The sequence below is a fragment of the Ceratotherium simum genome, chromosome 12 (genome assembly GCF_057802395.1).
Source record: "Ceratotherium simum simum isolate JZ-2026a chromosome 12, ASM5780239v1, whole genome shotgun sequence".
Classification (NCBI taxonomy): domain Eukaryota; kingdom Metazoa; phylum Chordata; class Mammalia; order Perissodactyla; family Rhinocerotidae; genus Ceratotherium; species Ceratotherium simum.
In genome coordinates, this window is record NC_141911.1 from 6912242 (window position 1) to 6928029 (window position 15788).

A 15788-nucleotide genomic window follows, 5' to 3' on the forward strand; every position below is an offset into this window, starting at 1 on the left:
GGAAGATCAGGAAACTATGCTTGTCTGGATTTTCAAAGACGGACAGGCGGTTCTTTTTCTCCAAGCTGTTCTGCTTTCTTGAACTTGTTCACGTCGACAAAACCAGGAAACCTTTATGGTTACAGATCCTTTGTTTTCCTAATGACTTGCACAAACCTCACCTTTGTGCCCAGACAATACGCAGCGGGACCTCTAGACCTGCCTGGGTCGGGAGGGCTACCCTCAGCTCAGCCGGTTCCTGCTGATGCTCAAACCCAACGCTGGGAGCCGGCGGGCCTGTGAGAGCTGAGGGCCCAGCACTGGGTCCTGCTTAGCCATTCGCATTGCATAAACAGCCTCGGTAGCAGCCAAGGCCTTCTTATTATGTGGCGTTTTTCCACTTTGGGATGAGCTGGGGCGGTTGGTGCCGCTGCCCAGCTGGCTCCTCGGACCAAATCCTGCCTGGGAGGCTTTGAGTAGGTCAGGAACCCAGGGGACCTTCCAGGCGATTCTGAGCATTGGCCGTTTTTTTCCTGGGGATTCCTTCTGGGTGAGGCTTCCCCTGGGTTCTGGAGCCCTCCCCCCTGCTGGGGATTGTTACTGATTTCCTCAAGTGAGCTGCCCGCTGTGGCCTCTGAGACTCCCTGGCTGAACAGCAACTCCTTTGTGACATTCCTGAGGCTGGAGGGGGCAGTCAGAGGAGCCAGCTCTCAGAGCGGCCGGCTGACTGCAGCAGAGGGTGTTGTGGTATATTATCAAGAGATAAGGCCTTGAAAAAGGCTGTGCAGAGGAAAGGAGACACATTCCTGACTGAGAAGGGTTTGGCCTTGAGGGCCCTGTGTTGGGAGAAAAGGGAACGTTTGGCAGGACTGCTGTAGGGTGGGGGTTAGCCCCGTGATGGGAGGAGGTGAGGAGAGGTGAATTCCTGGTGGTGGGAGGGCTGGCCTGGGATCCAATTCCAGCTCTCATGCCTTTAATTAATAAAATATTATGCTCTTTAATCAACTTGGCACACATTTTTTGAGTGCCTACCATGTGCAGGCAGATTCATTTTTTTCAGGATATCGCCATCAAATGGAGAATCAAAAAATTCAAAACTAGGTGATTATTGGATTATTGGACTGGAGGACGGGATTGAGTTTTGGAAGTGTTAAAGAAGAGATCAGCTTTGATATGAAGCCAGATAATGAAGGGCGTCCGATGTTTCAGCGAGAAGTTTGTTTCTATCTTTGAAGGCAGAGGGCTCCTTGGGAGGATTTTATGCAGGAGAATATCATGGGAAGGTTATGTTTTAGGAAGATCACTCTGGAAGTGTCACGGAGAGTGAATCCAAGGTTGGGGAAGCAAAAATAAATCTAAACTCTGATGGGGAGGCTCTGCTGGAATGAGCTGGGAAGAAATCATGGAGGGCTGATTTAAGGGAAGTTATGTGGAGTGGAAAGGAAAAGATGTTTTTACGGTGTTAAAGCATTGGCATTTGAAGGATATAAATGATTCCCAACTTCCTGGCTTGCACATGAATGGGCGGAAAAGAGGACATGATTGTAGCATCAGGGAATTGACATTCCTTCTTGACAATGTATTAATTAAGTTAGACTAGGCTTCTGGAAACTCTGAAATCTCAATAGCGTAACTGTGCAAAATCCTTTATTTCTCACTCTATGAATCTGGTGGCACTCAAGGGCAGCTCTCTTCGGGTGGGACTCAGGGATCCAGACTGTCTCTTGGGCAGATCTGGAGGGCTGTGTTTTGTTGTTAGTGGAGTGAATTCTGACTCCTAGCGACCCTGTGTACAGTAGAGAGGAACCCTACCCGGTCTTTTTGCACCATCCTCTCACCTTCCAGTGCTGTATCAGACAGTGCTGCACGCTATTCATAAGGTTTTCATGGCCAATTTTTTCAGAAGTAGGTGGCCAGGTCCTTCTTCCTAGTCTGTCTTAGTCTGGAAGCTCCGCTGAAACCTGTCCACTGTGGGTGACCCTGCTGCTATTTGAATATCAGTGGCATAGCTTTCAGCATCACACAGATGCCACAGTATGACAACCAACAGATGGGTGGTGTGGTTGTCTGACTGGGAAACAGACCCGTGTTGCAGCGGTGAGAGTGCAGAATCTTAACCACTAGACCACCAGGGCTGGCGGAGGGCTGTGTACTTGCTCCCAGATGCTTCAGCCCGCTGATAACACATCTAATTTCCTCTGTCGGCCCATTAGCCAGAGCCCAACGGTGCAGGGGACCTGGGACATGTTGGGAGAGCAAGGGGAGTGTTTGGTGAACAGTAAGGTTAAGTTTGAGGTGCCATGGATCACCCCAAAATCAGAGTCTAGAAGCTGCTTGGGATGGGGTGCTTGAATGCAGTCTGGCTGGAGATTGTTAAAAGATTTTGGGATCATCAGTGTGGGAGGTGGAACATTTGGGATCACGTAGGGAGAATGTATTGGGTTAGAAGAGTAGGGGCCAAAGTGAAATCTTAGGGAGCACCTGTTGGACCGGTGACTGGCTGGCTGAGGCGTTTGACCTCCCCAGGCATCGATTTCCTCACCTGTGAGACGGCTCGCGTCCTCCTTGAAGGGATGGTGAGAGCACTTGCGTGCTGCCGGCAAGGGGATGGCTCCAGCAGCAGTGGTCTCCTGCCTCTCTCCTTATAGCACACCCAGCCTTGTTGTTGTGTTTGTCAGGAACCGTGGTGTATGGCGAGCCCATCACCGCCAGCCTGGGAACTGATGGCTCCCACTACTGGAGCAAGAACTGGGCCAAGGCTGCTGCTTTCGTCACCTCCCCGCCCCTGAGCCCCGACCCGACCACTCCGGACTTTCTGAACTCCTTGCTGTCCTGGTGAGTCTTGGCGACTTGTTCTCACTTTCCATTCTCAGTCTTTCCTCAAACCAGACTGACGTGGCGGGTTACAACACGGTGGGTGAAAGCAGGCTTGCAGACAAAGGCACCCTGGTGCTCCAAACTCTGATCGCTAAACGGGAACAAGAGATTATCACTCCGATGTGGTTCTAGGGGGAATTCTGGATAAAAATCTGGGCCATCTTGAAAGTCAACCAAAGGGGATGAAGGAGGTATCAAGGCTTCCACTGTGGGGCAGTGTCACCCACCAGACACCGCACACAGTAGATTTAGATACATAGCATTGTAAAAAAGCTTCAGTATCATGTCATGTCTTCCCAAGTTTCCTATCTCCTGAGGGGAGGATAGGCTATTGCAAAAACGTTCAGTGGCCTGGCAAGTTAAAAAAAACAAAAATGTTCAAAGGTGATTTGAAGTCAAAGATTTGTTAAAAGCCAGTCTTCTGTTCCCTTCCAGTGGCGATCTCCAGGTCACTGGCAGTGCGCATTGTACTTTCAACACCGCCCAGAAGGCTGTGGGGAAGGACAACTTCACCCTGATCCCTGAAGGCACCAATGGCACCGAGGAGCGGATGTCTGTCATCTGGGATAAGGCTGTGGTAAGGAGCAGTGGTCTCACTCATGTGCTGGCCTCAGCTTTCCCCTGCCTCCTCAGCAGAGGGCAAGGGTCTCATGTAGGCCTTAAAATGGCAATTGAGAAAATTTCTACAGGCTGGTACTTGTGTGACAATATTTCTTAGGTTTGGAAATCCAAGACTCCTTATAGGTCATTTCCTCGTAAATATTACATATATATCTCTTATCATTATCATCTGTGGATCAGTGGAGACTGAAAAAAAAACATCGAGTCTTTAAAATATGACTCTCTTGATCAGTCAGGGAAAAGCTTCCTTAGCAACCTGGTCACTTTCTCAGTTAATCTTCTGCTCTTGGAAATGGACTCAATTTCCTTAAAATTGTCATTTCGGGCCTTCTGGGCTTAGCGTTTCTCCCCATTGCAGGCTCCTGGCAGGCCTGCTTTGATGAACACACACTGACCTGTAAGGGATCTTTGGGCTTTTTCGTTTTCAATGTTTTATTTATTTATTTATTTATTTATTTTTCTCTCTCTCTCTTTTTTTTTTTTTGTGAGGAAGATCAGCCCTGAGCTAACATCCGTGCCAATCCTCCTCTTTTTGCTGAGGAAGACTGGCCCTGAGCTAACATCCATGCCCATCTTCCTCCACTTTATGTGGGACGCCGCCACAGCATGGCCTGACAAGTGGTGTGTCAGTGCACGCCCGAGATCCGAACCCGGGCCACCAGCAGCGGAGCGCGCGCACTTAACCACTATGCCACGGGGCCGGCCCCCATCAATGTTTTAAAACGTGATAACAGAAAGGTTTTCTATTTCTTAATGAATTTCTTATATTATGTAAACTGTATATCCTTATTCCAAAAAGAATAAGTAAATAAAAATCACTCATAACACCATCTTTCAGATATAAAAACTATAATTCAGATATATAACTACAATTAACATTGGCAAATGTCTTCCCATTTTTTGCCAGTGTAAGAGTGCACATGTGTGTATATGATGTGTGTGTGTGAGTGTGTAAATAACATCGGCATCATACAAACATTGTGGCCTGTTTTTAAAAACAGTATATCATGAAGCCTCTCCACATCCTTAAATATACGTGAAAAACTTGGTTTTTAATAGCAAACTATTCCATCTTAATGCTGAACTGTAATTCATTTGTAATTCTTTGGTTAAACATTTATGTTGTTTCTGATTTTTTTACTGGGTTGAACATCCTTGTAAACACATCCTTGGACACATCTTTAATTATGCTTGTAGTAGAAATTTCTAGAAGTAGTACTTCTGGGTCAAAGGGTGTGTATATTTTTAAGGCTTTTGCTATATATTGTCGAACTTCCTTCTGGAAAGATTGTACCAGTTTATATGCCACCAACAGTGTATGACTTTCCCCAGTTTCTTCCACCAGGTTCAAATTGTTATCATCATCAAAAAACCCACAAGTATTGCTGATTTGATGATTAGTGAATTTTGTGTCTCATTGTTTTACATTTAATCTCTCCAATTACTGATTAGAGTGAATATTTTTTCATATGCTTATTGGCCATTTGTATTTTTCTCTTTCTCTTGATACCAGCTTATTTCCTTTGCCCATTTTTCTTCTGGCTTCTGAGCGGGTTTCCTAACTTAGAGATAGGCACTCATTTCCTCAAGTTCTGCGTTTAAAGGGAAGCGGAGCACAAGTGGTGGAGAGGAGAAAGTGCAGGGAGGGACATGGGGAGGTGTGATTGGCACCTGTGGCATGCTGTGGAAAGCCAGGCTCGGGGCCGAGACTCCTGAGTTGCCTAGGCCAGAATCCTAGACCACACCTGTATTTTGACAAGGACAGCCATTCAAGTCAAGTGCTATTTCCTGAAGAGGCGTTGTTCCTTCAACTTTTGTTTTAAACTTTTCACTTTGAAATAATTATGGAGTCAGAGGAAGTTGCAAATATAGGACTGAGGGGTCCTGCATACTCTTCACCCAGTCTTCCCCATGGTCACATCTTAGATAATGTTCGTACAATGTCAAAACCCGGAGACGGGCAATGGCACACTGTGTGTGTATAGTTCCATGTCATTTTGTCAGATGTAGGTTCATGTAACCACCACCACAGTCAAGACACAGATCTCCTCCATCACTACAAAGACCCTCTTCATGCTGCCCCTTCATAGTCACACCCACCCCTAACTCTGGAGAGATCTCCATCTCACCCCCCAGTCTGTTCTCCGTCTCTACAACGTTGTTATTTTGAGAATGTTATATAAAGAAAATCATACAGTATGTGACCTTTTCAGATTGGTTTTTTCACTCAGCATGATGCCCTTAACATCCATCTAAGTTGTTGTGTGTATCAAAAGTTTATTCCTTTTTATTGCTAAGTAGAGTAATGCCCTTCAACTTTTTAACTTGCTTTCGGGGGGGGGTGTGTGTGTGTTGTACTTCTCAGGTCACTGGGAAGATGGACGAGAACCAGTTTGTGGCCGTGACCAGCACCAACGCAGCCAAAGTCTTCAACCTTTACCCCCGGAAAGGCCGCATTGCTGTGGGATCCGATGCTGACCTGGTCATCTGGGACCCCGACAGCGTTAAAACCATCTCTGCCAAGACCCACAACAGCGTAAGGCCTGCTAGCCACACGGACCCAGTCCAAACGAATGACAGCCACAGAAAGAGACAGAGGCGGGGAGAGGATTTATGAAAAGAACTCACTGTGATAGCAAAGAACTTTTCCCCAGAATATGTTATAACCTGCAATTTTCTGAGAAAAAAATAGCTATTTCCTTTTCTTTAATGAGGTCAGTAAGACTGTTACTCTTATCATCATTTTGGAGTACCATGGCCTCTGTATAGATAGAGGTCTCTATCTGTAGATCTTTAGAGTCTCCAAAGTCATGCCTGGGCATCAGAAGCTTCTAGAAGTCAGGCGCCATTCCATTTTAATAGTTTGGTGCAGCACCTCTCACAGCAGCACTTGGTTCAAGGAACCTACATCAAACATTCCCATGTCCACTCCTGAGATGGCCACTAGGCACTTTTATTCTTTTAAGCCCCTGTTTTCTCATGTCACTGTTGCTGTACAGAAACCTAAATGACAGGTGCTCTTATTGTCCTAAAGAAATTGATTGACTTGGACTTCTCCCCAAGTAGAAGAAATGCCGCCAGCAGCCGTTCTGATCAGGATTTTAGTTTCTGCAGTTTTGAGGTATCTCTTGCCTCTCAGTCTAGACTACAGAGCTTGGGGATGTCCTGTTTTGTTAATGGGACCCTGGGCAAGTGACTTCATCATGTCTCAGGCTCCTCACTTGAGGACGAGGGATTTAGACGAGGTCTCGGAGTCCTGTGATTCTAGAAGAGAGGCAGAAGTGTTAGATACCATTGGTTCTTTGTATAAAAAACTACGTGTGTATGTTTGTATGTAGACTAGTGTATGTTTGTATGTAGACTAGACTGCCTGCCCCAGGTAGCCTCAGCCAGCAAGTACTGACACCTCCGCCAAGCACCGTGACAGAGCAAGGGTGGGCTTCTGGCATCCCTCCAGGGCAGCCCGGGGCCCTTGGCCATATCCCACTCCTCTCCCATTTGGGCAGAGGCACTTGGGCTGCGGGGCTCACTCTAGCTTCGCTGGCGTCTGTGGGTGCCTTCTGGGAAGGCTGCTGAGCTCTCAGCGTTCCTAGTTGACTTTTTTCCTCCTTCCCCACTGGCTGGCTTAGCTTCGCAGCGTAGCCTTACAGCCATACTGACTTGTAACTTAGATCACAATCCCTTGGGAGTCCAGAATGGCTTCTTTACGGGCAGGGGTCCTAGGGTCCTGCCCAGTGAACCTACCTATTCATAACATTTAACATCACAGTCCCTTTTACTCTTTCATTTGGCCTTCTCAATAAAGGGATGGTGTTATTATCCCGATTGGGAAGATAAATAAACGGAGGTTAGAGAGCTTAAGTGACCAGTCTAACGTTACATAGCTATTTTGCGGTAGAGCCAGAATTAGAACCCAAAATTGTCCAGGGCTCTTCCCTACCAGACTGTGTCTGCAGCTTCTTGGTCAGGCTTAGATGGAGAAATTGCTTCCCCTCCCTTGCAGAGTCCCCTCCCCAGAGGTAAGATGAAGGGCGAACTGGACTCATTGTTTAAGCTGCAGATGACCCAGCCAGGGAGCTTGCATTTGGAGCTCTTAACGTGGCAGAGAGAGGATGTGAAGGAGAGATGATTCAAGAAGACAGAGTCTGTCCTCCAGACATTCCACCCAAATCTTTCCAGAGCAATAGCACTGCTCTACCCTTTTACCTCCAGGCAACCCGTGTGAGAAATGTTGATTTCCAGAAGTGCCTCTTTTCCATCCTCACCTGTTTGAAGGAGCCACCACTAAGCATGCCTGTGCAGCATTAATCATCTGGAGAATACAAATAGGAGGCTTTCCCCGTGTAATACAGTGTTTCCTACCACGGGACTAATTAGCTTTAATTTGGAGCATTTAGCTAACTATTATTGACAGCCCTGTTGCTAAGCCTCTGCTTGGATTTCCCAGGCATCCAGCCAGATGAGTAATTTTAGGGAGGCCGTGTGGATGTAGGTTAAAAATTTCTACACCTGGTGAACCACGAAGCCTCACTGCCTCGTGGTTCTGAATACTGTGGGCTGTGACCCGCCCATGGACTCGTTAATGTTAAGTCACTTAGAGTCACGAGCTGGTGCCTCCACCTTTTAAAGTTGGGCGATGGCCCAGAGCTCTGCTAGGCACTGTGATAGTCATTTATAGGCACCTGAAGGCAATATATGCGTCTTACGATGTCTTTGACACTAAAGGGCTTGCAGACTTGTTGGGAAAGTGCGATAAAAAACCAGACAGTGAACGGATGAACATTTTCTAAATGCCTGCTTTGTGCTCAGTAGGCTGCCACATGCTTGTGTTCATTGTATTTCGTGTGATCCTGGCATTAGTCCTGCGATGTGGGCCTTATTCCCTTCTAATGGGGAAGCTGCGACTCAGGAGTGTAAGGGACTTGTCCAAAGTCACACAGCTGGAGAGTAGCAGACCTGGGCTGTGAACCCAGGGCAGGTGGCACTGTGTCCAGGCTTGTCTCCATTACAATCCAGTAGGGCACAGAGGAGTTTCTCAGGGTGTAGACAGTTAGCTGTGGAGTGACATGGAAGAGATGGGGTTGATCCAGCCCTTAAAGGATGATGCACACCCTTCAGAGGTCGCTTCAGAGCTGACAGAATTCTCGTGGTGATCTACACACGCCTGATGCTTTTCGTTTTGTCGTCCTCACATGAGCCTTGCGAGGGAGGCAAATGAAATGAACTAAACCTCATTTTATCAAAGGCCTGTCTCTTAGGTTACCACAGTCCTTTCATTTAGGGCCTTCAGTTTAACCACATCGCTAACAGCTTGGAAAACCAGGCAAGCCAGAGGGAAAACCTACTCCTGCGCGGCTCATTTCAAGATTAAATTTAGAACTTGGTCAGAGAAGGCCTTTGGATCTGAATCTGATTGGAGCTTGAGTTCGTGAGAACAAAGTCACTGTTAATACAACGAATTATTTTCTTTATATTTGTGTAGCATTTATGAATCCCAAGGCTTTTCCTTACAGTTTTTCTGTTCAATTATTTCCCCCCAAATTTTTGAGAAATAGGAAAAGACTGTTCCACATTCTAGACAGGGAAATGGAGATATAGAGATTAAGTGCTTGCTGGGGCGGCCAGTCGGGACAGGGACTGCATCTTGGGCCTTTTTTTTGTGTTCATGATACGGGGCAGTGGGAGCCGCCAGGCTGGTTAGATCCGGCCCGGACGGCAGGGCGTGGCTGAACCTCTCTCTGCTCCCTTCCTCTAGTCTCTTGAGTACAACATCTTCGAGGGCATGGAGTGCCGTGGCTCTCCACTGGTGGTCATCAGCCAGGGGAAGATTGTCCTGGAAGATGGCACCCTTCATGTCACCGAAGGCTCTGGGCGCTACATTCCCCGGAAGCCCTTCCCTGATTTTGTTTACAAGCGTATCAAGGCAAGGAGCAGGGTGAGTAGCTCTGATCTTATGAATTGTTTTTATCATGGATTAAGTTCAATTCCATAAGCACTTTCTAAGCGCTTTGAGCCGGAATATTGAGATGAAGATGGAGGAATCAGGAATAAGGGAAATATGGTCTTTTTATTCCCAGAGTTTAGAATTTCAGCAGAGGAGTCAGGCTTGTCTACAGCCAGCCAGAATGAAGTATGTGTTGTGATGAGGAGTGTGCAATGAGGTTCAGAGGAGAGAACCACTGTTGCGGAGTCATGGGGGAAAGTGTCATGGAGAGAGGGCAATTTGAGTTGGGTCTTGAAGTTTAAGTAGGAGTTTGACAAGTCAAAGAAGGGAGACAAGGGAATTAGGTACAGAGAATGTCATGAGCATGGAAAATGTACAATGTATTCAGGGCATGGTGAACAGTCTACAGCACTGGTGCTTCGTGACTGGGAGGCAGGCAGTGGATGGAGCTATAAGGGAGTTAAAGGGAGAGTGAGATTGGAAAGGAAGTGTGAGACCAGATCTTCTTCACGACACGTTTAGGGGTTCCTACAGGGTTGAAGTTAAAGTGCCTCGGGGGAAAAATGATAAGAAGTGTTAGTCAGGTTTTATAGAGTAACCAGTTGCCCATGATCCACCTTGGGGGAGCTTTGGCCTAGAACCGGGGGGCTGGCTCCATGCTCTCCTCTGTCCCTGCCATTCCCGTCCATAAGGAGAGCCCTCCAGCCCCGGATCTCACAGGCTGTCCTGGTCTGTCTGCCATCCCCATCAGGAGGGTTGCCGAGGAGCCATCCTCTGCGAACGTGCCTGAGTCTAGGCTCTTGTGTTTTGCAGCTGGCGGAGCTGAGAGGGGTTCCTCGCGGCCTGTATGACGGACCCGTGTGCGAGGTGTCTGTGACACCCAAGACGGTCACTCCAGCCTCCTCCGCTAAGACCTCTCCTGCCAAGCAGCAGGCCCCGCCTGTCCGGAACCTGCACCAGTCTGGATTCAGCTTGTCTGGTACGGCTGTGGTGTGGCTAGGGCCCAGTTCTGCAGGGCCACGCTCAGCGGAGCTGGCGAGTCTGGAAGCACTTGTAGGAGGAGCAGAAGCAGAAAGGAATGATACTCCCATTCTTCCCAAAGTAGGAAACACTAATATCACCAGAGATGTAATTCACAGCAGTGGCCAGTTGGGTTTCAGAATGTTGGCATGAGTTCATATCACGTATAATGTCATGGTGCATATGCTGTGTGTAACACCCAGTATATTAGGAGGACATTTTTTCAATGTGTTATGTCCGTCATAAAAAAGGGTGTTGTGGTATTTCAGGACTTCTTTTCTCCCCCACACATGCAGTATATTGTAGTAGTTCAGCTTGTGGAGTCTGGAGTTGCAACAGCTTAACTTCTTAGCCCAGATGCTGGCTGTGCCTCAGTCTCCTCGTCTCTAGAATGGGTATAATAGTAGTGGCTGCCTCATGGGGTTGTTGTGAGCGTTACATGAGTTAATAGACATGTAAACTGCCTAGAACAGAGTCATGTGATCGTTGTTAGTTATTTGTTTGGATAAAATACCAGATGTCAGGGAAGGCGAGAGGAAATGGTCCAGATTTTAGAGCTTCCTTACCTGAAACTTGCCTCCAGTCCCTCACTTGGCCTGTGACTAGAAACCTTCCACTTTTCCAGCTCCCTGAGCCACAGATACGTATCCAGATTTCTGTGGCATGTTAAAGAAACAGTTAATTGGATAGGTTTTTTTTTCTTGTCAAATATACTTTGAGAAAGTTACCATATATGCCATATATGGATTACCATGAAATTTAAAAATAACGAAGCTTAGTTTTGTCTTAAAGTAAAATGAATAATAAAAATGTCTGTGCTATCTCATCTCCCCAGGCCATTCAAATATAAGGAGCCATCATTACTCCCACTTCTGCTTACACAGTGGATGTGGAGTGTTAGGGGAACAGAATGCCAGACAGAGGGCTGCACCTTCAGAAAAGCCACTCTCACTTTGACTAATGAGGACAGGGACGGGATGTGGTCTGAGCAGTCAGAAGCCTGACACGTAGTGTTATTTTATACATGGTTTTACTTTTTCAAGCAATGCATCCAACCAACTAGCTTCTGTAAGGACTGCTGTATACAGTCTATGATACTGTAGGCCTATCCCTTTGCTGTAGTCCAAGCTTCCAGTGAGGTTTTGAGAGGACAAAGAATGGGCCTTGCCCTTTCCCCCCCCCGAGCCATGTTACTTTGGTTTAGAGCAAGAATTCGTGTAGCTGTGTTTTGACCCTCGCCCCTCTCTCCCCTCCAGGCGCCCAGATCGACGACAACATTCCCCGCCGCACCACCCAGCGCATCGTGGCTCCCCCTGGTGGCCGCGCCAACATCACCAGCCTGGGCTAGAGTTCCGGCCGCAGTCCGCCTGGGGATGGGGGATGGGACACCTGAGGACATTCTGAGACTTTCTTCCTTCCTTCCTTTTTTTTTTTTAAGAGCCTGTGATAGTTACTGTGGGGCAGCCAGTTCACGGGGGGCTCCCTCTAGGGCCCCGCACTCCGTCCCTCACCTGGAGTCACTGATTTTGCTCACCCACTTCCCTACACATGTACGAATATCACACCCAAGTCTACTCACCAACCCCATACACAGAACTGCATCCAACACTCAGACATGCGAACAAAGCAAATCATAACGAGGGTGTTTTTCATCTCTAACCTCTGTTGTACTTGTTGTCCTCTTCCTTTTCATGGAGGGGAAGATAAAGTGAATTGCCCAGAGCTGCCTTTTTCTTTTTAAATTTTAAAAAGTTTTCTTTGTGCGGCTAGGGAGGGGTGGGCGGGGGAGGGGGGAGAGTTTTTTTTTTTTAAATGCTAAATTGGAAAGCCTAATTCAATATTAATACAAGGGGTTTGAACTGGACATCCTAATGATGCAATTATGTCACCATCAAGCTGATCAGGGTGGTTGGCAAACTCATCCTGTGCCCCCTGAGAGGCTCCAAAATGTCCACATCGTCATTCCATAGTCTTCTGGGTCAACTGTTGATAAAGGGCGGGTTTTCTTTTTGGCCTAGATTTTGCTGCAGATTAAATCTTTTGAGGATTCTCTTCTCTCTTCACCTCTTTTCTGCCCTCTTTCTCTAGCTTTTTCATTCATGAATATTTTCACGTCTGTCTCTTTCTTTGTGCTTCCTCCAGCCCTTGTCTCTGAGACACTCGTCTCTCCATACGTTCTGCCTTTGGGGTTATGGTTGGGGGTTATTTTTTGTTGTTGTTGTTGTTTATTTGTTTTCTCCTCCCCCTTGTCTTCTCAAATGACTGGATCTAGCATAAGAACCTGCCTGGAAGGATGTGAGCTTTGTCATCACAACTGTAGGGACCGCTGTCGTAGTCCCCGTGAGACTGGTGCTACCCACTCGCCATCACGAGGATATGCGTTTGAGTTTGAGTGCAGGGAAGGGCCGAGTTACTCACCCACACCCTCACAGGTGGGCCCAGAATAGAACCTCAAACAGTGCCGAGATGTTGAAGAAGTCTGAGGCTATAGGCCGTAAGAGTTTTTTCCTCTGTGCAATGCTAACTCGCTAAAGGCATGATCAAATCTGTAAATGGAACCCCAAACCCAAGTGCACCAACCAGCCTCGAGCCAGCCCCCACCCAGCTCAGAGGCGTTGAGCTGGTGGGAGTCTGGCCCTGAGGTCCTGCCGTTTCCCAGCTAAGTATCTTTTGGGATTCCAGAAAATACCAGGGCTTCTTACTTTGGAGAAAAACATATTTTTTTCTTGTCCAATTATTTCAAAAGACATCATGCAATATAGGGAGGCCTTCTCAACTGAGAAAATCCTGGGGAAATTTAACTTAAAGTCCATTTTACTTTGCAAGAGGAAAAATCTATTTAATAAGTGATACGTTGGAGCTGTTGTGGGGAGAAAACCTTACAAATCAGACGTGTGGCCCCCTTGGAGCCCACAGGTGACTTGTGTCTACATCCCTACCCACCTGTCTCAGAGACCCTTCCAGAGCTGCCTGTGTGCCCGTCCCTGTCTTCGCTGATTTGTGTGGCATTTCCTTCCAAACGTGTTTACAGCTTCTCCTAAGCAATGTCATGTTTGCAGGCTTTGATTAAACCAAATCTGCTTTTGTAAAGCGTAACCTAAAGACGTAGGTCATCACATCCTTACACTCGTCTCTCCATACGTTCTGCCTTTGGGGTTATGGTTGGGGGTTATTTTTTGTTGTTGTTGTTGTTTATTTGTTATTTTAAAAGTAAATTGCACTTTTAAAGAATAATTGGTTAACTTAATATATTTGCTTTTTTTTTTTCTCACCTGCACTTCGAGGAAATTTGAACAAGTTGGAAAAAAAAATTTTTGTTTCAATTCTAAGAAACACTTGCAGCTCCTCAGTATTCACTTGAGTCTTCCTGTTTTTCCTGTACTGGTCATGGTCTTTTTGGTCATTTGGATTGTTCTCTTAACACAAAACCCGAAGATTCCGCAGGTTGTGTAAGCATGTTTACCTGTGGGCTTGCTTTGTGTGTCTGTTCAATGAATGTCATATGTAAATGCTAAAATAAATTGACAGTGTCTCAGAACTGAGTAACTGCAGTGACTTGATGCTCTAAAACAGCGTAGGATTTAATCATAGATGGTTTTTAATCCTTGGAATTGTGATTGTGACCCATGAGTGGAGGAATTTTCAGTGCTGAAGCTGATCATGTGTGTAGCCAGAAGAGTACCTTTTTTTTTTGTAACCGCTGTCTTAATGGCAAAATAATTATGGTAAAAAAACAAGTCTCGTGTTTATTATTCCTGAAGAACTCTGTGTTATATTACCATGGAACGCCTAATAAAGCAAAATGTGGTTGTTTCAGCATGTGTCTGTGTTGAGATGTTCAAGGAGGCAGCTGCTTGGCCCGCCCTCCTGCGAGACTTCCCTTCCTGAAGCTTTCACGGGCGCCTGCGACCTCGTTTTGATGACTCCACCAATTCAAGAGATTTCACTGCATGTCACAGGTTGTTACGTCCAGGCCACTGAGGTCTCATTCCTAGCAGAGCTCTGCATGGCAGAGCTGAGTGTCAGAAATCCATAGACTCCATCCTAGAGAGGACACGTGAGCCTCCACAATCAAGCTGCAATCATGAGTTTAGGCCTGGGAATCGGGTGGGCCAGATAGGTTAGAGTGGCGACCCCTTGAGGATCTCTGCCCTCCTGCAGTGTGTTCACCTGGAGAGCCTGCACGAGACCTGGGGCCTGAAGATAAGAGGCTCAAGTGTGCTGACCTGCACCCAGAGCTCAGTCAAGGAGCTTGCAGGAAACCAGGACATAAAGCACCCGTTCTCCTGCCCCCAAGCAAGTGCTAAGAAGGCACATCAGGGCGAGAGGGACGCTTGGTCATCTTGTTAACCTGCGCTAGTGTTGCTGGTGCTGAAAACACTGAATGAGGAGGTGTGTGCTTGGGGCTCCCCGGGCCCGAGAAACCGTTGGTCTTTTTCTCTTCCTTTCTCTTTTTTTCTATCCAGCCCTGTCCAAACAAGATATGAGGTGATTTACAAAAAAATATATATACTATAGCAAGCTTTTATAAGCAGCATTTGATGAAGGGAAAGTAAGAGTAGGAAAGATAAAGCCTGAATGGCTTGAGTACAGCACACCTGCCACGAGGCTGTAAACCTGTGAGGGAGCTCTGAGCGTTTTAGCAGCAAACACAAAAAAGTGAAACGTGGCCGAAAGACCATGTAACATTAGAGTGACAGGAGAATAAAGTAGTCCTCCGGAAGGAGTACAGATTCCTGGTCCTCAGCCCTGAGGGCAAGTTCCGGATTCCCCAGCAACCAATGTGGCGTGTGTAGAGCTGCTGCTTATCCTGGAAAATCAAATCTGTCCAGGAGAGGGGGGCAAAAAGGCTTGCTCTAGCATCAGAGGTACCTGCAATAAGAGTTAAAGTGGAAATCTCAGGCTCACAGCCCATCTTTCTCCTGTTCCCACCCAGGCTTCATCCCACACCGAAACAGGCCTCATGCTGGTGCCTGTGGACCCCTCAGCCCATGTGTCTGAGTCCTGTCCAACCCCTGGGAAACAGCCCCCCCCAAGGGCTGTCCACACCAGCTGTGAGTCTGCTCTCGGACACCCAGCAGGGAGGCCTGTGTAGGTGCTGGGAGTGGGTGTGGGTCCATTTGAGCAGAGAATTGCAGAAGGATGGGCGGAGAGTGGGTACTCTAAAGGGAGTCCCATGGGGCCAGGTATTTAACTCTGGTGGTGTGATTTAATCCAAAAACAGACTTTAGAGCATCAGGAAAACGGAAGTGACATGCATATGCTTCAGGAAGTGTTTTGTCTTGTATTGCTGTGAGTTGAAAGTTATATTCTCTGGCAGGTTTCTGTAGCACATATATGTAGCACA

The 15788-nt window shown here is 47.1% G+C and overlaps 1 protein-coding gene across 2 annotated transcripts in view; it reads left to right on the plus strand.

The window, feature by feature from the left end:
• DPYSL2 (dihydropyrimidinase like 2) overlaps positions 1-14257 on the plus strand; it is a 134664-nt gene extending 120407 nt beyond the window's left edge. For both annotated transcript variants that reach the window (XM_004433560.3, XM_004433561.3), the window contains exons 9-14: positions 2658-2814; positions 3292-3433; positions 5843-6013; positions 9233-9412; positions 10235-10400; positions 11698-14257. In XM_004433560.3, coding sequence (XP_004433617.1) covers positions 2658-2814; positions 3292-3433; positions 5843-6013; positions 9233-9412; positions 10235-10400; positions 11698-11789 — 908 coding nt within the window. In that variant the 3' untranslated portion in view covers positions 11790-14257. The remainder of the gene's footprint in view (positions 1-2657; positions 2815-3291; positions 3434-5842; positions 6014-9232; positions 9413-10234; positions 10401-11697) is intronic.
• The last annotated feature ends 1531 nt before the right edge of the window (positions 14258-15788 follow it).